A 23,358-nucleotide genomic window follows, 5' to 3' on the forward strand; every position below is an offset into this window, starting at 1 on the left:
TGTGCTGCTATCTGGTGGTGGAGTGGGGCAGGTGGTAGTGCAGGAAAACAGGGATTTCCAGCTCAACTGAACGTCGTGCATCCTTCTCTGTGCTCACTTCTTAGAGGGGTCTGAGCAGGGTACCTGCACCCAACTTTAACCCATCTCCTTTTGATAAACATAAAATTTCAAGTTCCCCTCTTAAGCATTATTTTGTAATAGTAATGCATACAAAAAGTAAAGAATTAGAATCAAGCAATATAAAAGGGTCTAGAGCAGAGGTCAGCTGATTGCAGCCAGTAGGCCAAATTGGCTCCACCTGTTTTTCTATGACCCCGTGAGCATTTAAATAAATTTCTTTTGTTGATTTTTAGAGAGACCGAGGAAGAGGGAGATGAAAGGCGAGGGGAGAAACATTGATTTGTTGTTCCATTTATTTATGCATTCATTGGATGATTCTTGTATGTGTCCTAATCGGGGATTGAACCCACAATCTTGGCATATCGGGGAATTGTTCTAACCCATGAGCATTTTTTTTTCTCTTATTTTTTAAAATACATTTTTATTGATTTCAGAGAGGGAGAGATAGAAACATCAATGATGAGAGAGAATCATTGATTGGCTGCCTCCTGCACGACCCCTACTGGGGATTGAGCCTACAACCTGGGCATGTGCCCTTGACCAGAATCAAACCCGGGACCCTTCAGTTCACAGGCTGACGCTCTATCCACTAAGCCAAACCGGCTAGGGCCTATGAGCATTTTTTTTAAAATATGTTTTATTGATTTTTTTATAGAGAGGAAGGGAGAGGGATAGAAAGCTAGAAACATCGATGAGAGAGAAACATCGACCAGCTGCCTCCTGCACACCCCCTACCGGGGATGTGCCCGCAACCAAGGTACATGCCCTTGACCGGAATCGAACCTGGGACCTTTCAGTCCACAGGCCGACGCTCTATCCACTGAGCCAAACCAGTTTTGGCCCTATGAGCATTTTTTAAAGTTGGGGGGAAAAGGCAATAAAATCAAGTTGTGGGGAAAATATTTCCTAACACATGAAATTCAAATTTTAGTATTGATCGTAACTTTGTGTTGACACACAGCCACACCCATTCACTTGCATATTGTCTATGGCTGCTTGTTCAATTCAGAGGCAGTTGAGAGACCAAATGGCCTGCAGAGCCTAAAATATTTACAATTTAGCTCTTTACAGAAAGACTTAACCAACTCCTGATCTAGAGTGAAGAGTAAATTGCTTCCTACTTTCATTCCCCCAAGCCCTCAGTTCCCCTCCCCAGAGGCCATCATTTCAACAAGACCCTTGCAAGTCCTTTATGTAGGCAGGGAGGCATGTCTGACGCCCCCTTAAAATAGGTAGATTATAATATACACAGTTCTGCACCTTACCTTTTTTCACTCAATATATGTGTGTATGTATACATATATATTTATTTATATATTAATTTTTTTAATCCTCACCCGAGGATATTTTTCCCATTGGGTTTTTTTCTTTCTTTCTTTCTTTTTTTTTAGAGAGAGTGGAAGAGAGAGGGAAAGACAGAGAGAAACTTCGATGTGAGAGAAACACATCAATTGGTTGCCTCCTGCATGAGCCCTGATCAGGGCCCAGGCTGGGTAAGAGCCTGCAATCAAGTATGTGCCCTTGACTGGAATCGAACCCGGGAACCTTTTGGTCCGAAGGCTGAGCAAAACTGGCTAGGGCCATTCAATATATTTTGGAGACAGTGTTATACCAACACTTCGTTATTCTGTGTAGCATTCCAACTTCAGAATGGACCTGCATTTTCTAACTCACCTCTCTTGAGTGTTGGGTCGTTTTCAGTCTTGGTAATACAAATTATTATTTTTTTTTTTTAATATATTTTATTGATTTTTTACAGAGAGGAAGGAAGGGGGATAGAGAGTTAGAAACATCGATGAGAGAGAAACATCGATCAGCTGCCTCCTGCACACTCCCTACTGGGGATGTGCCCGCAACCAAGGTACATGCCCTTGACCGGAATCGAACCTGGGACCCTTCAGTCCGCAGGCCGACACTCTATCCACTGAGCCAAACTGGTCAGGGCGGTAATACAAATTATTATTATGTGCATGGGAGAACTGAAGTGTTTGCTCATAAGGGTCAGTAGACCTGAGCGGTCAATCCTCAGAAATGGTTGGGCCAAGGGTGTTCGTGTGTTACATTTTGATAGCTCATGCCACATTGCCTTCCACTGTGGCCATGCCCATTTAAACTCTCACAACTTTGAAGAGTGCCAGTTTTCCCACACCCTTGCCAACACAGTGTGTTATCGAGTGTTTTGTTCTTTGCCAATCTGATAGGTGGTTTTAATTTGCATTTCTCTTACTGTATTTCATTGAATCTAAGATCTCATTGATGGTAAGATGCATCCTGATTTCACAGATGTTTGAATGTAAATATTTGCATTTTAGAATCATTGAAATACAGTATGTTGAATGAGACTGGATATCTTATCTCATTTCCTTACTCTGTGCTTGTCCTTTTCCTATTTTTCTTGGGAGGCAGGGTAGTGGTGGTTAAGAGCTTGGGGTTCAAAGCTTGTAACTTTGGGCAAGTTACTTAACCTTTCCGTGTCTCAGTTTCCTGCTCTGTAAGATGGGATAATAATGGTACCTATCTCATAGGATAGTTGTGAAGATTAAATGAATTAATACAACCAAAACACTATGTTCCTGGAACACAGTAAATGCTCCAATAATGTTTGTATGATTATCATCTTTCTTTGGGGCTATCTTTTTTTCTTAATGAGTTGCAAGGGTGCTTTATAAATTCAGGAACTTTATCCTTTTTGTTTTCCCCCCACTCAAGACCCCTGGTTTTTATTTATTTTTCCCTGACCACAAAAGTAACAGATGATAATGATACAAAAATTTTGACATTACAGAAATAAATTGTATAGGAGGAATCCAATGGAAACAGCCCAGATGCCCAGCAATAGAGGAGCGAATGAACTGTACCATGACCCCCTTCCCATCCACTCCAGTCCCTCTCTGTTGTATATTTTATTTTACTTTTTTATATATTTTATTGATTTTTTACAGAGAGGAAGGGAGAGGGATAGAGAGTTAGCAACATCAATCAGCTGCCTCCTGCACACCCCCTACTGGGGATGTGCCCGCAACCAAGGTACATGCCCTTGACCGGAATCGAACCTGGGACCTTTCAGTCTGCAGGCCGATGCTCTATCCACTGAGCCAAACCGGTTAGGGCTCTGGTTGTATATTTTAACAACTACATCAAACAGTAAATAAAATATGTTAATGCTATACTTCAGACACACCCCAAGAGGACCTAACTCTATGTATGTGCCATAAAATGACACTAGCAAAGCCCTGATCCGGTTTGGCTCAGTGGATAGAGTGTTGGACTGAGGACTGAAGGGTCCCAGGTTCGATTCCGGTCAAAGGCATGTACCTTGGTTGCGGGCACATCCCCAGTGGGGTGTGTGCAGGAGGCAGCTGATCGATGTTTTTCTCTCATCGATGTTTCTGACTCTCTATCCCTCTCCCTTCCTCTCTGTAAAAAATAAATAAAATATATATTTTTTAAAAATGACACTAGCAAATGTGTCACACACCCCATCAACCACAGACACCTCCCCAGGTAGTCTACTCTCTGCTTTCTGGATGCCCATGACAATTCCTGTCAACAATTCGTCAGCTTTACTTTCTGTAGTTTGTATTATAAAAGCTATTGCATGAGGTTGAGATTTTTTTCTTAACTATAAATTGGAAATATAGCCCTGGCTGGTGTGGCTCAGGTGATTGAATATCATTCCTTGCACCAAAGGGTTGCCGGTTAGATTCCCAGTCAGGGTATATGCCCAGGTTGCGGGTCTAAATCCTGGTAGGGGGTGTGCAGGATCAATGTTTCTCTCTCTCTCTCCTTCTTCTTTCCTCACTCTCTAAAATCAATGTAAAAGTATTTAAATTGGAAATATAAACAAAATCATATAATGTTATCTAAAACTTTGCTACTCAAAGTGTGCTCCATGCGTCAGCACTGCATCCCCTGGGAGCTGGTTAGAACTACAGAATCTCAACACCCCTACCGCCACCCCCATGGCACCAGAATCTGCATTTTAAGAAGATTCCTAGTGATCTGTGTGCACATTAGAGTTTGAGAACTAAAAAATAATACTGTAGGTTTTGTCAAGTATATTGCATTTTTTACATTTTGAGTATACTTTTTAAAACTATTCATGCCTTTCACATCCCAGAGATTCCAAACCTGCCCAAACATTTTCCCACCTTGTTGAGAACAGTGTTTTGGAAGGGATGCTGTGGGACGGTCCATGTCTATATATCTCTTGACTGGAGCACTGTGCCAGCTTCCTGTATCTATTAGGCATACTTTGGCCACACACAACAAAAACTTACCTTTAAGAGCAACGTAATCAATAAAAACACTGATCTCCTGTCCTAAGAAGCCTGTAGGTAGGCAGCCCCAGAGTTTGTTCAGCAGCTCAACTACAGCATCCAAGTTCCAGCTCTTGTCGTCCTTCTGTGCTGGCATCTTCGATATGTCAGCTTTTTGGCCTCAGGGTCGGGCCTCATGGTTTCATCATAATTATCACAGCCCCAAACATCACAACCTCATATTACAGGAAGGAGGAAAGGGGGGTAAAAAAGGCTGTATCAGGTGAGTAAAACTTTCCAAACATGCCCTCTCCCCAACTCATTGAACAGAAAAACTAGGTCACAGGCACACCACTGGATCAATCAATGGCAAAAGGAAACAGCAGTGCCCAATACTGGCTTTGATTCACACCTAGACACTGGACCTTCTGGCCTCCTAAACAAAACCCAGCTTCTGAGAGCAGGCAGGACATGGTGACTGGACGACTGACAGTCAGTGCTGTCCAACACACCTCTGCAGACTCCCCGCCTCCAGTCTTGCTGCTACCCAACTCAACCAAGCTGCACGTTTTGCTTAAAGCCTCCCAGGTACCATCCAGCTCTCCCACTACAGAGGCAGGTGCCCCAGGATTAAGAGAACTGGATTCCAAATCTGACTTTACTCCTTCCTTGTTGTGTGACTCTGGGAAAGCCATCTAACTCCTCCGAGCCTCATTTTCCTCATCTGAAAAATGGAGATGAGAATAGCTACTTTTCAAGGATCACTGAGGTTTAACACATTAAGCGCCCAGCCTGTTTTGACTTCCGGATGGAAAGTATAGTGTCAGTCACTGGTGACTGACTAGAAGCTTAACATGTTAAATAAAAATGGCAGCTAATCCTATATTATAAAAAGCCTGTGGTCATGACGCCCTCACGCTGTAACAAACGATCACCAGGAGGCTGCATGTGCAGCAGGCGCGCATGGGTGGGCAGGGCTGTGTGCACAGTGAGGCACATGCTGGTGTGCGGGGACTCGGGGGAGTCCCCCGCGGCATCGGCCTCACGGGGTGGGACTCCGGGACTCGACTCGAGGGAGTCCCGCACGGCGCCAGCGGGGGCTTGATGCTGCGTCCCTGCGGGCACCGGCGGGTCTGGGTCTCGAACGATTTCAAGGCGCGCGTGGGTGGGCGGGGCTGCATGCGTGGCAAGGTGCATGCAGGTGGGCGGGGACTTGACTGGGTCTGGCAGTGCATTCCCCTGGGCGCCGGCCCAGACTCTGACAGGAGGGAGGAGGCAGCCAATACCCACACTCAGGACTTGACTCTGAGTCTCACAGCACCGGCGGGACTTGACGCTGTGTCCCCGCGGGCAATAAATTTATATATTATTTTCATATACATTTTACTAATTTTCTTTCATCTCTGATACTTCTATTATAGAGAAAGGGCAAATAGCAATATTAAAATATTTCCTCTAATTATTCCCTTTTAATGTGCACGAATTTCGTGCACCGGGCCATTAGTCCTACATAATAAAAGGGTAATATGCAAATCGACCAAACAGCGGAACAACCGGTAGCTATGATGCGCACTGACCACCAGGGGACAGACACTCAATGCAGGAGCTGCCGGCCAACCTCTCGGTCCCTTACCCTGGCCGGCAGACTCTGATCGCCCAATGGGGAATGGGGAACCAGGGTGAGTGGCGACAGACGCAGGTGGCACCAGGCCAAGGCCCCCACCCTACTGGTCACCCCACACACAGAGAGTGACCCGTGGCAAGGGGCGGGGCCAGTGAGTGGGTGGAACGGCCAACCTCTTGGTCCCTCCCCCCAGCCGGGAGGCTCTGATCACCCGATGGCGAACGGGGAACCTGGGGTGGGTGGTGGCGGGGGGCAGGGCCAGCTGTCAGCAGCCAAGGAAGATGGCCCTGATCGCCGGCCAGGCCTAGAGACTGTACTCATGCACGAATTTCGTGCGCCAGGCCTCTAGTACTCATATAACATTCACTCTGCACCAAGCCCTTTTCTAAATTATTTAGTTCTATCAACTATTTTTTTAAATATATTTTATTGATTTTTTACAGAGAGGAAGAGAGAGGGATAGAGAGTTAGAAACATCGATCAGCTGCCTCTTGCACACCCCCCACTGGGGATGCGCCCGCAACCAAGGCACATGCCCTTGACCGGAATCGAACCTGGGACCCTTGAGTCCGCAGGCCGACGCTCTATCCACTGAGCCAAACCGGTTTCGTCCTATCAACTATTTTAATCTTTCCAACAATCTGATACTTTGGATTATCTTATTCTCATCAGCTGAAGCTACTGCCTCAGAGCTAAGACCTGGCTTAGGCACCCCAGAAGAATTGTGCACTGGGGACTGGCTGTGACCTCTGGTGAGGGGGCAAAGCCTCTCTGAGAGAGTGTAAGCAAGGGAGACTACAACTCCCAGCAGGCTCTGCGTCACCGTTGGACTACAATAATAAGTATGCCCCAGGGCCGTCCTCCTTAACCTATTTCCCCTGGCAAGGTGCTTTGCATAGGAATATGCTTTAGTGTCAATTTTGCTTGCCAGAAATTCCCTATAAAAACCAAGAGACCTATGCAAGTAAACATTTGTGAGCATCGTGGATAAGAGGTGTTTTGATCCTCGCTTCTCCATCTGATAGCTTGAAGATTCAGTGTCCTCATCTCTGAAATGGGGATACTGTATTCCTAGGAGTTGCAGCATTCAGTTGTGAGGATTAAAAGCTGGATATATATTGGTAAATGTCAGTTCTTCTAGTATCTTCTCCTCCCCTTGTGCCAAAGGGTTTTATCAAAGCATTTTATCTCCATAGCTACCCTATGAGGTTAAGTTAATCCTTTTCAGAAGGGGAAACTAACACCAGGAGAGGTTCAAGTCTCTTGCCTGAAGTCATACAGCAAAGAAAGTAGTGAAGGAGGACTCCAACCCAGAAAATGACAATGAAGAGTTGAGTCCACCTTAGGAGCCCATATGCTTCCCCCTTGCTACCTGATGCTTTATAGCAGTGATGGGCAACCTTTTGAGCTTGGTGTGTCAAAACTTCGCCAAAAAACTGAGCATAACTCGGGTAGTGTGTCACTTTGAGGAAAAAACTAACTCCAAGACTCTAGTCGCAAATGTTTCATCCTCGGCATGCGGCCGCGTGTCATCAGAAATGGCTACGCGTGTCAGTGCTGACACGCGTGTCATAGGTTTGCCATCACTGCTTTATAGTGACCCAAAGTCCAGGGCAAATATTTTCTCCTCTCCTCAAGGTAAACCTGAATCATGTGATACATGGAATTATCCACTGAGTGGCCAGATTATTATGATCTCTGAACACATAATAATCTGGCCACTCAATGTATATCCTATCTAATAAAAGAGAAACATACAAATTGACCATACCTCCCCTACACCCACAAGCCACGCCCACCAGCCAATCAGGAGTACGCAAATTAACCCAACCAAGATGGCAGCAGCCACGGAGCTGGAGCAAGCAGGAGGCTTGGATTGCCCCCGGCGATGGAGGAAGCCAAGCTTCCCGCCTGCCCTGGCCAGCCCTAGCCTCCGCTCAAGGCTACAAAGTTTCAATTATAGAAGATAAATAAATCCCAACAAAGATGGCGGTGGCCACGGAGCTGGAGCAAGCAGTAGGCTTGGGTTGCCCCCGGTGATGGAGGAAGCCAAGCTTCCTGCTCACCCTGGCCTCTGCTCAAGGCTACAAAGTTTTAATTATAGAAAATAAATAAATCCCAGATACCTGCTTCCAGCCGGCCCTGGCCTATGCTTGGGTCGCCAGGGGGCGTGGCCGGCCTGCAAACCACCACAGACCCCTCACCCAGGCCACCCCATGCCCAAGGGAACCCCCACCCTGATCCGGGACATCCTTCTGGGCAAACCAGCCAGCCCCCACTCGTGCACCAGGACTCTATCCTATCTAATAAAAGAGTAATATGCAAATTGACTGTCACTCCAATACACAAGATGGCTGCCCCCATGTGGTCAAAGATGGCTGCCACAAGATGGCCAGCAGGGGAGGACAGTTGGGAGGGACCAGGCCTGCAAGGGAGGGCAGTTGGGGGCAACCAGCCCTGCAGGGAAGGGCAGTTGGGGGGACCAGGCCTGCAGGGGAGGGCAGTTGGGGGCGACCAGGCCAGCAAGGGAGGGCAGTTAGGGGCAATCGGGCTGGCAGGGGAGCAGTTAGGCATCAATCAGGCTGGCAGGGGAGTGGTTATGGGGTGATCAGGCTGGCAGGCAGAAGCGGTTAGGGGCAATCAGGAAGGCAGGCAGGCGAGCAGTTGGGAGCCAGCAATCCTGGATTGTGAGAGGGATGTCCAACTGCCCGTTTAGGCCCAATCCTACTGGGATCGGGCCTAAACGGGCAGTCGGACATCCCTTGAGGGGTCCCAGATTGAAGAGGGTGCAGGCTGGGCTGAGGGACACCCCCCCCCCCCGTGCACGAATTTCATGCACCGGGCCTATAGTCCTATATAATAAAAGGCTAATATGCAAGTTGTCCCCTAGACAGGAGTTCAACCAGCAGGCAGGCCAGCCAACCGCCCATGTCCCCTCCCCCTAGCCAGGATGGCCGGCCCCCACCCATGCACGAATTCATGCACCGGGCCTTTAATATATATATGTATATACACACATATATATACACACACACATATACACATACACATACATATATACATATATATGTATGTGTATATGTGTATATATATGTGTGTATATGTGTATATGTGTATATATATGTGTGTATATATATATATATATATGTATACACACACACACACACACTGAGTGGCCAGATTATTATGCGTTCAGAGATCATAATAATCTGGCCACTCAGTGTGTGTGTGTGTGTGTGTGTGTGTGTGTGTATAAATCTAATATGCAAAGTGTCCCCTCGGGAGTTTGACCGACCAGGAGTCCGATCGCTCGTTATGATGTGCACTGACCACCAGGGAGCGGCGTGGAATGAAGGAAGGCCCTGGCCGGTGGCCGGCAGCTGATAGGGACCCTACCAGTGCACAAATTTTGTGCACTGGGCCTCCAGTGTCTAGATAATTGTGTGTGGCCAGTGCTGGGAAGGACATACACATGGCACTCTGAGAATCAAATCCACAGGGCAATGCTGGCTGTGAGACCTGAAGAGTGGGAACAGCATAGTCCAAGGCCCTGAGGAGGGAGAGGACATGTGTTCCAGAGGCCTTGAAAAGGGCCAGTGTAACAGGAGAGATACAGCAAGTCTCAGAGGCGCAGGCAGTGCCATGTAGGGGGCCAAAAGTGAGGTTCCCAGGGTACCAATGTTAGGAAGGCACTCACTCACAGGGTCATGCAAGTACAGAGCTAGGACCTCAGAGTGAAAGCCTCCTTAAATTTGGGGCCTTAGACTAAGGTGACCAGACGTCCCGCTTTTGGCGGGACAGTCCCGATTTTTAACAATTTGTCCAGCGTCCCGCGGCATTTTAAAAAAGTCCCAATTTTTGGAAAGAATGCACGACAAGCTAGGGAACGGCGGGAGAACGGGAAGAGAATATACGGTATTTGGCGGCCATGTGGCTATTTAGCCAGGATATGAGTTTTATATTATTTTTGTTAATTTTATAATGTTAAACTTTAATAATAACAAATAGTTGTTGAGAACTGATTATCGAGAACTGCTTATCAAAGTTCGCATTGTTGATCAGTTGTTAGAATTCGACCACCATTGTTTGGACTTAATGAACAATGGCATTTTTGGGGATTGGCAACGACGAAAACATTTTGTAACTGTCTCTCAGACGATACACATCGTACTGCGTCTAGTAAGCTAGTTAAACAAGTGATGTCATTACAAATCAGCTATTCAGATAATTTAGGTAAGTAATTTATTTATTTATTTCATAAATACATAAATTTTCTTGAATTTAGCAGACAGTACTCGTATTATTTGTATTTTATAGTGGCGGCAAAAAGTCTAGCGCCGGCCTTGAAAGTGACACTTACAACTTACGTTACGGCAAATTCAGAGGAAAAATAATACAAGTTAGTATTGTTATTATTTAGAAAGAAATATAGGATTAAAATAATTTTTAAAATATAGTTACTTTATAACAATCAAATTAATTTATAAACTAACAATAAAATATGTTCATGTAATTATGTACCTACTTACTGTGTTTTTAAGCAATATGTATATAATAATTTACAATATAATTTTAAATTATTTTTTTTTAGATTTTTAACATGAGTAAGAAAAGAGGATGCAAATTCAACGATGATCTAAGAAGTGAATTTCCTTTTATTAAAAAAAACAAAAGCGATTACAATATAGACCAAATTTTTAATCAAGACCGCCCGCCCCCCCCCCCCCCCCCCCCCGGGCCGAAACCGGTTTGGCTCAGTGGATAGAGCATCGGCCTGCGGACTCAAGGGTCCCAGGTTCGATTCCGGTCAAGGGCATGTACCTTGGTTGTGGGCACATCCCCAGTAGGGGGTGTGCAAGAGGCAGCTGATCGATGTTTCTCTCTTATCGATGTTTCTAACTCTCTATCCCTCTCTCTTCCTCTCTGTAAAAAATCAATAAAATATATATTTTTTAAAAAAGAACCCCCCCCCCCCCCCCCCCCCCCGGTCAATGGTGTCCCGCTTTACCAATGTTAAAATCTGGTCACCTTACCTTAGACACCTCATTGGCCCCATACTGGTCCTATGTGTGGGGTTGTGGATAGGGTAGCCATCCCTCCTGGTTTGCCTTGGAGAATCCTGGTTTATTCTTGTTGTCCTGACAAGATTATACTAGGCCCCCTTTCATTCTGACGATTGTCCTTGTTGGATGATTATTCTGTGGTCGCTCAATTTGTAGAGTCTGTATTTTTATCCCAAGGGAGTGGTGAATCACTGAAAGTTTTAGCAGAAGGGTTTCTGAGCAAACTCTGGTGCGATATAGAGAATGGACGACAGTGGCAGGAATAACAACTGCTGAGGTCACCCAAGTGGAAGACAAGGGCAACCTACCCTAAGCAGGAAAAGTGGGTGGGGTTGAGAAATGCTCAGGAAGCACTGCTGTCAGAACAAGGTGATGAATTGGATGTGCTGAGCAAGGACTTACGGCTTTCTTGTTCCTCCGTGCTTCCTCTGCCAGTGTTTAGCCGTATGACCTTGAAGCAGTCCCTTCACTTCTCACATCCTGTTTTCACTACCACAGAAGGCTTCTCAGAACATTTACAGCAATGGTGGAGCTATACCACCAGGGCCTGCAAACAAACCGTTTTCTCTGCCTCCTCCTCCTTCAGACCTACTTCTCATCATTCCAGTTCCCTTGAAATGTGACCACTTTAGGAGTCTGACCACCCTTCCCTGGTTTACTCTCTATCCTATCCTAATTATGTTCTTTCCTGTTTACTTTGTTTCCGTCTAGAATGTAACCCCGTAAGAGCAGGGACTTGCTTCTTCAGGCATGTATATCCAACCCCAGCACCAAGCACAGTGGTAGATGCTTATTTAATTATTTGTTTGGATGAACGAACGAACGAATGAATGAATGAATGAATGCTTTCCCTGCCACCTTAAATGGCCTTAAATCATTTAGCTGCACACCCTACAAGCCTCCTCTGGCGCGGGAGCATCCACTTTGGACGCAAGACGACCTGGCCTGGGTTCAAACTCTGACTCATTTACTAAACAGCTGAGTGTAGATAAATCGCTTCACCCCTCTCAGCTTCATTTTTCACATTAAATGCCCACCTGGTAGAGATGTTGTGAGGATGCAACCACATAGCCAAGTGCCCGGAGCGAAAAGGAGCTTTTTTACAGCTTTCGTTTCTTCTTTTTCTTTTACAATCGCGCCTTCCCAAACTGATCACCCTGCCTTTCTCACCGAGCACCTCAGTACCTGCTTCGCACCGGAGCCCGGAGGGACTCGCAGGTGGCGGGGCCATCGCGCACGCATAGACTATCCTCCCTCTACAGCGGCGGGGGAACTTCCCCGCGTCGGTCGCGTGGTCCGCAGAGCCGGCGTCAGCGGCGGCGGCTGCGCGTTCGCTCACGCCTGCGCAGAAGCGCCCGGGAACGGGCGGGGGGTGAAGAAGGGGCCGGCCTTCGAGCGACAGCGACGCAAGATGGCAGCCACCACGGGCTCGGGTGAGCAGGGGCGCCGGGCCCGGCCGGCTGCGGGACCGCGGGCTCGGGCCGGGGTTCAGGGGCTCGCCAAGGCCATTGCAGTGTGACCGGGGCCTCTGCGCTGAATCGGTCCGCCGGGCTCCGCGGCGGCGACCCGGCCCGCCTGAGCGGGGAGGAGGAGCAGGCGGCGGCCGGAAGCACGGGCGGGGGCCCGAGGGGCCTGTGGGCGGCGCGGTGAGGCCCAGAAGCTCCCCGGGGCGGCGTGAGGGCCCCGCCGAGAGGAAGGGCCGGGCCCTGTGGCGCTGCTGCGCGGCCGGAGCGGACGAATGGGGAGCCCTGAGGCACTCCTGAGGAGTCGGGGCCGGCGGCTCTTTGGGGGAGATCGAGGGGTTCACTGGAGGAGGAGAGGCTCCCCAAGGCGGATGGGAGTCCTTTATTGAGTGCCGTGGGTCCGGGGGGAAGAGGAGCCTTGGGATGCCCGTTTGGCTGGGTCTGGATGGGAAGGTCTGGATGGATGGGCGGAGGAAACGGGAACCGGAGGGGTAATTGAAAGGATCTCCCATTGGCCACGGGGGCGGCTCCAGGGTTAGTTCCTGGGATGGGGTTAGCTGAGGAAATCTCTAATTAGAAACGGGGAGCCTTGGGCTGGCTGCTGCTGCGGGGATTGAGGGCGATGAGTGCGGGGGGAGAGCTCTCAGGTTCCTGAGGGTGCTGGTTGGTGCGGCCGATGGGGAAAGGACGCCGTCATTGCCAGCCCCTGCTTGAGGACACGGATCTTCGATGTTAGGAGGCAGGCTAGAGCTGGGCAGGACATACACAGGGCACTCCAATGGGGCACTAGCTGGAAACTTGCTATATTGGGTGGAAAATAGGTGAATTGGGAGCCCCAAAGGCGTCTGGTTGGGTGGGGGTGGAGGGGTCGACTGGGGGAGGCCTATGCAGAGTGGGTAAGGGTGGGAAACGGCCAGGTTTCAGAGTTGTTTCTTTGGGAGAGAAAGCATCTCCTCCTTTAATTGGGTGAGGGAAGCAACCCCTAGAAGTGTCTGTTTCGTGGAGCCTGGCACCCCTTTCCACTCCTGTGGACACTGGTAGCGGACGTGTGGGTTCAGGTCAGAAGTTCCCCGTATGCCGGATGGTCATGGGGAGGGAGAGGGGCCAATGAGATGCGGATTATTGGGTGACTGCTCAGGGAAGGAAGCTGGGCCACAGGGAGTGAGGGGGCTCCACCTGAGGGGAGGGGCGTTCCTCCAGTCCCTTGTAGGTTAAGAGAAGCAGCCCTTATTCTGAGACTGGATTCCCTGCTCTACACACTAATGTGGGCCTGAGAATGAAAATCCTAAAGGTCTGTTGCAGACCTAACATCCCGCAGCTGGACATTAGGGGATTGACTCAGACTGGCCTTCCTGAGGAGGAGGGGTGAGGATTGGCTGGTGAAGCACCAGAGGGGCTGATAAGACAAGAGAATCGGATTCTTGGAAGTGCGGGATTTGGGGGAGACAGTGAAGTGTACCCTGAAGTGCCGGCCAGTGAAGTCGGCCAAGGAGGTCCTCCCAGGTAAGGGTGAGCTCTGATGGAGGAAGTAAACAGGTCTACTAGCCTGGGTACTGAAATCCTCTGGCTATTTCAGGCCACACGGCAGCAGCACTGTTAGAAGAGGGTTGATGACCTAAAATGCACAGGGTACCCTAGCTGGTTTGGCTCAGTGGATAGAGCGTTGGCCTTCGGACTGGAGGGTCCCAGGTTTGATTCTGGTCGGGGGCACATGTCTGGGTTGCAGGCTCGATCCCCAATGGGGGGTGTGCAGGAGGCAGCCAATCAATGATTCTCATCATTGATGTTTCTGTCTCTCTCTCTCCCTCTCCCTTCCTCTCTGAAATCAATAAAAAATAATTTTTTTAACAAAATGCACAAGGTGAGGGAAGTTCATCTTTCCAGGATGTTGTTCCTCTGGTAACCCACGGTGTCATCTTTGTCTGATTGTTGGGTGGAAAAGAAGGAAATGGATGTAGGGAATCTGACTAAAGTGACCTACCACAAGTTACCTTTATACTTAAGTAGCAGGGTCTTCCTAGAGGATAGAGGAGACCGTACAATCTTCGTAGGTTTTGGTTTCAGTCGGAACAGTGCTGAGTCAATTCATTTACCAAGATACTGCCACAGACACTGGCAGAAGAGAGAGGCTGAGTCAGGCCAGACTCCTGTGGAAAACTTCTCACCAGAGTAACACCCCTGCCAGGTTGCTATGAACTGGGTCAAAGCGGGGTACCTGTAGCAGCCAGCATTATGGTGGTATTGCATCTCAGCCCTATTGTCAGCCACTTGGACTACCTGCAATTTTTAACAGCTACTTAATTCTAACTTCTTGATGCCCTGCCAGTGAAGAGTGGTTTGTAAATGCAATGGTGGTCAGATAAAGCAATGTCAGCCGCTGTCTAGAGGAATTACAGGAGCACTTGGCATGGTTTAGATAAGCCGTCGCCAACCGGTGGTCCGTGAGGTCCAAAAGGTTGGCGACTGCTGGGTTAGATAACATGGATAGAGGTGCCTTAAAGTGAGTTTCCCCAAACTCCTTTATCTGTTTATACAACAAGCCTGCTATGTCTCATTATGAATAGTGAACAAGATAGGCATAGCCCGTGTCCTTGAGGAGCTTCTAGTCTAGTCAGGGAGAAGGCCATTAAGGAGTAAATAATAAAGACAATTTCAGATAGCAGTAAATACCAGGAAGGAGGTTGTATGATGTGATAAAGGGTGTCTGGAGAGGTGATCAGGGAAGACTTCTCTGAGAGAAGGCATTTGAACTGAGACAGATGATGGCAGGAGCCAACCCTACAGCATGTGTCACAGGCAGGAGGAGGAGACAGTGAGTGCAAAGGCACTGAGGCAGGACCAAGCTTGGCATGTTGAAATAAACAAATAAATAAATAAATGCCTTAGTGTACAAGGGAAGCTATTAAGGATGGTGAGTTGGAGAAATGTAGCTTTGGATTTTATTCATTGTAAAGAGAAACCATTGAAAAAGTGCCTGGTATGAAGTAGGCATTCAGTAAATATTTGTTGAATGAATGAATGAGTAAAGAGTCTGAAAAAGAGGGATGGCAAGATCTGATCTGTGCCCCTAGGCAATGAGAGGAGTGCAGAGTGCTAAGAGTGGAAGCAGAAAGATTTTAATTGGGTTAACTAAAATGAGTGTACCCTCTTTGCTTTCTGATCCTGAGAAGCCTTTGAGGTGTGGTCAGGGGCTCTGAGGCCTTCCTTAGTCAGGTTTAGAACAGGCCCCTCCATTAATCTGCTCCTGGTTGCCAGGAAACAGCTGTGAAACCTTTGAGTTCCTGTGAGGGCTGAACTTAGTTTTTTATGGTCACTGCTTTCACACTTGGCTACACCTTCCCACCTCCCTTGGTTTTGCAGGGTGTGATTTCTGCATAGATGCTAGAGAGTGGGATTGGGAAAAGCCCACTAGAATCCCTCCAAATGCCTTTGTTGTGACAGGTGCCTTGTCCAGGATTGCAGGACCTTATACAGTAGCTCTTGGCTGCCAGGTCCTTTTTCTCACCCAGTACCCCACAGGCTTCCCTGACAGATAACCAGAAACTGGATGCCAGAAGGGTAAGCCCTGGCTGGGCATGATTTTAAATTTGCATACATTGACATGGCCTCATACACCCACTCAGCTTATGAAAATTTAACCATATGGGCCGTGGAGGTTAAGTAATCTTCCATTCCATTCAAGGGTGTTCCCCAGAGAGAGGTGGAGATGAAAACCTGTAGGCTCTTAGTTGGTCTTGTTCCCGAGTGTCTCATTGTGTGAGCATTTTGTTGTGCCTGTTGTAGCTAAGTTCCTTTTGTACAACATGAGCCTTGCATTCAAGAACGCTGCTTCATATATTGCTCAGCTGAAGAAACAGCAATCTGTTGCAGCTGTGGAGGGGGGAACGCTTTGCTGGGCCAGTACAACCTATTGCTCTCCTTAGGGATTGCCAAGGTTAATTTTGATGATCATTATTTTCCCCTTCACAGTAACTTGAAAACCACTCTTTCCCTCCACCGCCACATTTTCTTTCTTTCACCTGAATGTTGCTCTACAGTAATTTGATAAAAGTGGAATACAAAATGTGAGGTCAGGAATCCTCTGTTTAATTTTGAAAAACCCCAGTGAAGTACAGCACATTGGTGAAGTAAATATTTTAACACTTCTATATTTTGTATAGTGCTTTAGAGTTTTCCAAGCACTTTGATTTACCTGCTGTGTCATCTCATCCAACTCTCCACAACCCAGTAAGCTAACCAAGGGAGGTTTTGGCCCCACAGTATTAACTGAGGGAGATTGGTGGCTGGCTGAGGGAGCAGTGTGATACTCAGACTAGAGCCTAGGAGTTTTGACTTCAGTTCCCTCCGCTCCCTGCTTCAGTACCTTAGGAAGGAAGCAGAAAGGCTTGGGGTTGGGCATATTCTCTTCCTAGGTTTTGGAATGGTTAAGCTTGGTGAACAGGGTTACAGCTTTCATGAGAAGCATCTGCCACCGGCAGCAGGAACCATTTTTTAATCCCATTCTGAGTAATGTGAAGTTTATTTCTAAAGAAGCTTTTGATTATACCTTATACTCAATAATTTATACTCGTTGGGCTTGGGACTCCCTCATATCATGTACAAAGTAGGTTCTAGTCTTCATTTATATGCAAGCCCTTCAGACTTCTCTTTAAGCTGCACTTCTAAGGCTTACTATGTGCCGTATTAAATACATTATCTCATTTCTCAGAGCAAGCCTTTGAGGCAGGTAACTGTTGTGAAGGTGAGGAAACTGAGCTCAGAACCAGTGACTTGCAGAGCCAGGGTACAGAACCAAGACACATGCTCTTGGCTGTATTATCATTCCTCTAGTCCCCGTTGCCTGTTCTTCAGCTAGGCATCTCAGGTTCCTTCAGCCATTGGCATGCTTGTTGACATTTCTGCCTTGGCTGATTAGTTTTTCATGGATAGGTAGTAATGACTGTCACACAGGATTCTTTCCTCATCATTCTCTCCATCACAAGCCCAGTAGGTGTGACCAGACAACAGATGCCAAATCCTCCTCTTCTCCATCTCCATTATTGTCATTCTTGTCCAACCAGAACCATCTTTCATAGAAGTTGCCTAGAAGACTGCAGAAGCCTCCTGTTTCCATCCTTGCCCTTCTCCAGTACATTCCTCATGGAGAAGGCAGGATGATCCATAAAACAGAAACTGCCGCGCCCCTGCAGAAAGCTTTTCCCACTGCACTTAGAATAAAATCAATTTTTTCTCCAAGGCCCACAGACCCTTCTGTGGTCTTGGTCTTGCCTGCTCCCTGACCTCACGTGATGTTACACACCTCTGCTTTTGCTCTTCTCCTTTTGGGAATGAATGTTCTGCCAGCATATCTTCACATGACTAACTGCTTCTTATTCTTCAGGTCTTAGTTTTTCAGAAAGGCCGTCTCTGACCACCTCATTCAATAGTCTTGGTCATTACCACATCTCTGTTCTGTTCTCTTTCAAAGTGCTTAACTTTATCTGAAGTTTCATTTGTTTTTCTTGAATATTTTCTGTGCCTTTCTACTAAGGTGAGATTCTGCCTTGTTCTCTGCTAGTCCCTGGCATTCAGCATTGTCCCTGACATATAGTAGATCCTTCATAAATATTGAAGTTACAGTAAATTAATCCAGGTCTTACCTTGATATATAAACTTGACATATTTGAAGAAACAATATGTCTGATAGGGCAGAAGCAGATGTGGCTGTTCAGCCTTTCAAAAAGGACAGCTCTTGTCTTGATTAGTTGGTATTTATAAAGCAACTTGAGCATAGAATTAACTCTGTCCTCTCCTTCCCTTACTGTCCTGACACTTCCCACGTCTAATTCTTTGTCTCCACCCTATTAGAGAAAATCTAATCTTTGGCCTTGGTCTCCCTAGCAGCAAAAAAACCACCGGGTTTTGTCATCAGCCGATTGTTGTCACATTGTCTTGATTGTAAAGAATGATTGCCACTATTTCTTCCTCTTAGGTCAGTGGTTCTCAAACTAGTGTGCATCAGAATCAGCTGGAGAGAGTTGATCAGCTTGCTGAGCCCCACCCTCCGAGTTTCACATTTAATAGTTCTGTGGTGTAGTATAGTGGTCTGGTGTGTGGCCTGAAATTTTGCATTTCTAGCAAGTTCCCAGGTGGTGCTATAGAAAAGGAGAGAAAAAATATGCTTCCGGGCAAGCACTAACTAAGTAGCTAGACTGCACTTGCCAGTTACTCAGAAGTAAAAGTTAACTTCCCTAACTTTATATCTAACTTCAGGAACATTGAATCTATGTACACCTTCCAGGCCTCCTTATTTTCCAACCAGACTCCTAGCTCAATGCACTGTCTTCTGACTGGGCAACCAAACCAGTTTTAATTAGCAGCTTTCTTTTCAGGAGAAACCTCTGAGGCTCTGCCATTTTAAATCAAGACCCAGGCCAGGCCAAGATTTTCCTGATATTGGTATGCTGTAATAGCTCCTGCTTTGTGATCATACTTTTCCTAAAAGATGTTTCAAAATCCTTTTTGTACCAGAAATATTTTTTTTCACTTGGTACTTATATATTTTTTAATTCTTTATTGTTTAAAATATTACATATGTCTCCTTTTTCCCTCATTGACCTCTCCCTGGCCCTTCCCATCCCCCAGCACATGCCCTCACCCTCCCCCCCCCTACTGTCTGTGTCCATGGGTTATGCTTATATGTATGCATACAAGTCCTTTGGTTGTTCTCTTACCTCCCTATCCATCCCCTGCCTTTCCTCTGAGGTTGGATGGTCTGTTTGATGCTTCTACGTCTCTGGATCTATTTTTGTTCATCAGTTTATGTTGTTCATTGTACCAGAAATATTTTAATATGTTGTGAGTTTCAAATTGCTGCATTAAATGTTTTACTATGACATGGTGTAAGACCCTATCAAATATTCATGCTTTTTCAACCTAGTTGTCATATTTTCTTTGTAATATCCTGCAGCTGCTGACTTTTCAGTTTATATTTAGCCAAGAGAATAACTGGCTGACTTTTGATACTGACACAGATCCAGAAAAAAATCCTTCTTGAAAGAAGAATTCTGAAGTAACAGGAACAAATGTTTGCTTTTTTAAAAAATCTTGGATTACTATATTATAGCACATTTGTTATCTTAACATTTTCATGGTTAACTTTTTAATAGTTAAGATTGACAATAGTCCATGTTTACATCCTCTGTATTGTCACTTGAAGCTATTTCTCCAGCTGCCTTTTAGGAGTCAGGTTCACACATTAATGTTAGGAATCTTAAAATTTAGGTTGATTCAATGGATTAAAGAGCTGAAGGAAGAAAAATAGGTTAGGGTATTCTTGAGGTTTCTGATGTGATAAGCTTCTGGGTGTTTTTTTTTTTTTTTTGCATATGTGGATTTAATTTTTTAATATAGTCACAAATCTTTTGTTAAAATTAATATATTACAATTTTGAGCTTATACTCTATCTACATTTGGGATGAGATGAAGTCTTCACTTGTGACTGATATACTAGTACTCACAAGGTCTACAGGATCTCTGAACTCCACTAATATTTGATTTATGTCCCTGGAGTACCTCTAAAATTCTAGACCTAGGATGTGGTTGGGCCATTTGGAGTAAAATGCTCTTACATGCAGTTTCTAAATGGTTTGGGATATCAGTAGCATACTAGCATATGTATCCTATTAAACAAAGTTTATTTTATAGTGAAGAATCGTTTGTTTTACAGTTTGTTTCCCTAAAAGTCTCAAGCACACTTCAGTAAAAAAATAAAACTGAAAACTAAAAAAATTACAAGAAAACTAGTTATCGAGTAATAGTTATCTCAAAATAGAAAACAGTATCAGAGTCCAACATTTTGTCCACAATAGACCATATTAGAGTTTACAGTAGGAACGGAAGAGATACTGTTTAATCAGGAAAACATTTATTGAGTACCATTATATGCCAGGCAGCATACCAGATTCTGGGGAGGCAGGATTGAATGAGTCACAGCTCTAACTTAAGAAGCTCAGAGAGTGAGTCAGACAATAAAAAAGAAAGAAAATAAAACTTAAAAGAAAGAGTACAGCATAGACATTAGGTAAAGGTATATGGGGGAGGGAGGGCTCTGAGAGGACCTCTGCAGACTGCCTGGCTTCTAACTTAAGATTTGTGTTTCTTTTTGAGATCATTAAATTCAAAACTTAATGGATAACTTTTCTTGGGCTATTTAAATTCCATACTAAGCCCCTCTGGTGATATTTATAATGTTAGACTTCCTTTTAATAGTACTCTGAATGTTTCCCTACTGTATTTTTAGAAATAAAGAATTAGAATTTTGTGACATTGAGCATCATTCATTCTGAAATAATACAGCAAGCTAACACCCAGCATTTGAGTGCATATTCAGCAAAGCACTCTTCAAGTTGGAAAGTCAGCAGTATACAGAACAGATGAAGTTTTACCCTCATGGAGTTTATGTTCAGATGGGACAGACAATAAACTAATGTCAAGTGGTTATGATTACTGTGAAGAGAAATAAAGCAAGATAAGGTAATGGGAAGTTAGACCTCAGCGAGGATTAAGGGAGCCAGCCAACTATTTACAGCTCTGGGACAGAGAATTCTAGGGTGAGGGAACAGCAAGTGCAAAGGAACAAAGTCAGTTTGCTTATTCAGAAACTTAAGGATTGATGGTATGGCTGAAGGAGAGTGAGAACAAGAGGAAGGGTGGTGGGAAATGATGTTGGAGAAGCAGGTGCATCTCTGTAGGTGAGGTAAGGAGTTTGGATATATGTTGGTTGCAAGGAGAAGCCAGTAGGGAGGGCTTTGAGTGGGGAGGGGGCTGATGGATCTAAGGGGAGTGATGTCCTGCTTTTTTAAAGGCTCACTGTGGAGAATAGGCTATAAGTAGAGACCAGTTCGACTAAGAAACCAGGTAGGAAGCTGAGGACTACAGTGATCCCAGTGGAGATTGTGAAAATGATCATATTTGGGATCTATTTGGAAATAGGTTGGGTATGGGATGTAAAGGAAAGATTTCTTATTAATGATTCCAAGATTTTTGGCCAGAGCAATCTGGTAAATGGGCTATATTTTTGAAATTGAGGAGTGGGTAGTTTTTAGAGTAGATTGAGGAGTGTAAGGGAGTTCTGTTTGGAGGTGTTTTGAGTTAGGCCTGTTAGGCATCTACTAGTAAATGGAGATGTCTAGCTGGCAGTTAGTTGAAAATACAAATTGAAGAGTCATCAGCTTCCTTGGTCTTCTAGGTAAAATCACTTGGGTAGTAGAGTAGACAGAGGAGCAGAGGTCGGTGGGCTGTGCCCTGAGGCCCAGCAGCCAGTGTTTGGAGGTCAGGGAGGTGAAGCCGGGCCCTCTGTGAGGCAAGAAGAGAACCTGTGGCTAAGGTAAGAAAGACCTAAAGAAGGGAGTAATTAGGTGCTACTGAGAGCTCCAGGAACTTGGAGCGGGGACTGAGAATTTACTAGGATTTGGCTAGAGGGTGCTGCTTGGTGCCCCTGACAAGCAGTTTTGGTGAGTGACTGGATAGAAAAGGCTGATTGATTGGAGTAGGTGCAAGTAAGGTGAAGAATTGTAGACAAGGAGTTTAGACAGCCCTTTTTTTTTTTTTTTTAAATACATTGAAGTGCATAAATGCACTTTTATTTATTTATTTATTTATTTATTTATTTATTTATTTTATTTTGTAATATATCTTATTGATTTCTTTACAGAGAGGAAGGGAGAGGGATAGAGAGCTAGAAACATCGACCAGCTGCCTCCTGCACACCCCCTACCGGGGATGTGCCCGCAGCCAAGGTACATGCCCTTGACCGGAATCGAACCTGGGACCTTTCAGTCCGCAGACCGACGCTCTATCCACTGAGCCAAACCGGTTTCGGCATAGACAGCCCTTTTGAGGTGTTTTGTTTTGTTTTGTTTTTTTGCTAAGAAGGAACAAAGAAATGAGATGGCAGCTAAAAAGGGATGTGGGGTCAAGTGAGGGTTTCTTTAATCTTATGATGGATAATTCAGTGCTGATAAAGGTGATTCAGGTATTACAGAAGATGCTTTATAGGTTTTACTTCATTCATTCATTCTGTCACCTATAGAGCCAGGGAATATTGAGATCCCTGTTTTGCTGAGGCTCAAGGTAACTTGGAGTCACACAGCTAGAAAGTTCTGGAGTGGGAACTTGAGTCTAAGCCTGTGCTCTTAATTCTCTGCTAAGAGATTAAAGAAATTTACCTAAAGTATACTATATTCTGATTCCTATTTGTAAAAGATAACATAGCCATTACCCTGACCAGTCTTTTTGAAATGGAGTGGTAGATCAAATATCTTATTTGGGATCATAAAAAAGTATCTAAATGTCATTTATATGAGTATATACATACGGGGAAGCCTGGGTTGACTTTGTATAATTTTTGTATAAAAGACTCCATCTTTCATAACATGGAGTGTGCATACCTTTTTATCCTTTACTCATTCATCCCCCCCTCCAATAAATATTTTATCTGAAGCCTAAGGTGTGAAGACCAGTTGTTTTTATGTCACATTGTAAAAATGGCAACTACCAGGACAGTCATGCAAATTAATATGCCCTGCCTTAAATCTCTTAATATTCCTTCTGTTTTCTACCTATCTAGGCCTGTAAGAAGTTTGATAACATATCCTGTCACAGTATTTGCTCATGGGCCATATAATTTGGTCTGGCTCTGCCAAGGCAACTGCAGAAAGGACTTGAAATTCAATAAATCTAGGAGCTTTTTAAATAGCAACGTAATTTTTAAGGTAATAATTTTGTATGGCCCTCGAATGATGTTATAAATAACTAAGTAACCCTTGTCAGAACAAAGGTTCCTCACC

At 45.5% G+C, this 23,358-nt stretch overlaps 1 protein-coding gene and 1 pseudogene across 2 annotated transcripts in view; both read left to right on the forward strand.

The window, feature by feature from the left end:
- Positions 1-23,358, forward strand: part of LOC307106930 (large ribosomal subunit protein uL22-like) — a 389,619-nt pseudogene that overhangs the window by 347,513 nt on the left and 18,748 nt on the right. The window lies entirely within an intron of this gene.
- UBE2V1 (ubiquitin conjugating enzyme E2 V1) overlaps positions 12,435-23,358 on the forward strand; it is a 32,674-nt gene continuing 21,750 nt past the window's right edge. Inside the window, exon 1 of the mRNA XM_079783741.1 lies at positions 12,435-12,499. Within this exon, the coding sequence (XP_079639867.1) occupies positions 12,478-12,499 (22 nt within the window). The 5' untranslated portion in view covers positions 12,435-12,477. The remainder of the gene's footprint in view (positions 12,500-23,358) is intronic.

The sequence above is a fragment of the Cnephaeus nilssonii genome (genome assembly GCF_951640355.1).
Source record: "Cnephaeus nilssonii genome assembly, chromosome: 11".
NCBI classification, from domain to species: Eukaryota; Metazoa; Chordata; class Mammalia; order Chiroptera; family Vespertilionidae; genus Cnephaeus; species Cnephaeus nilssonii.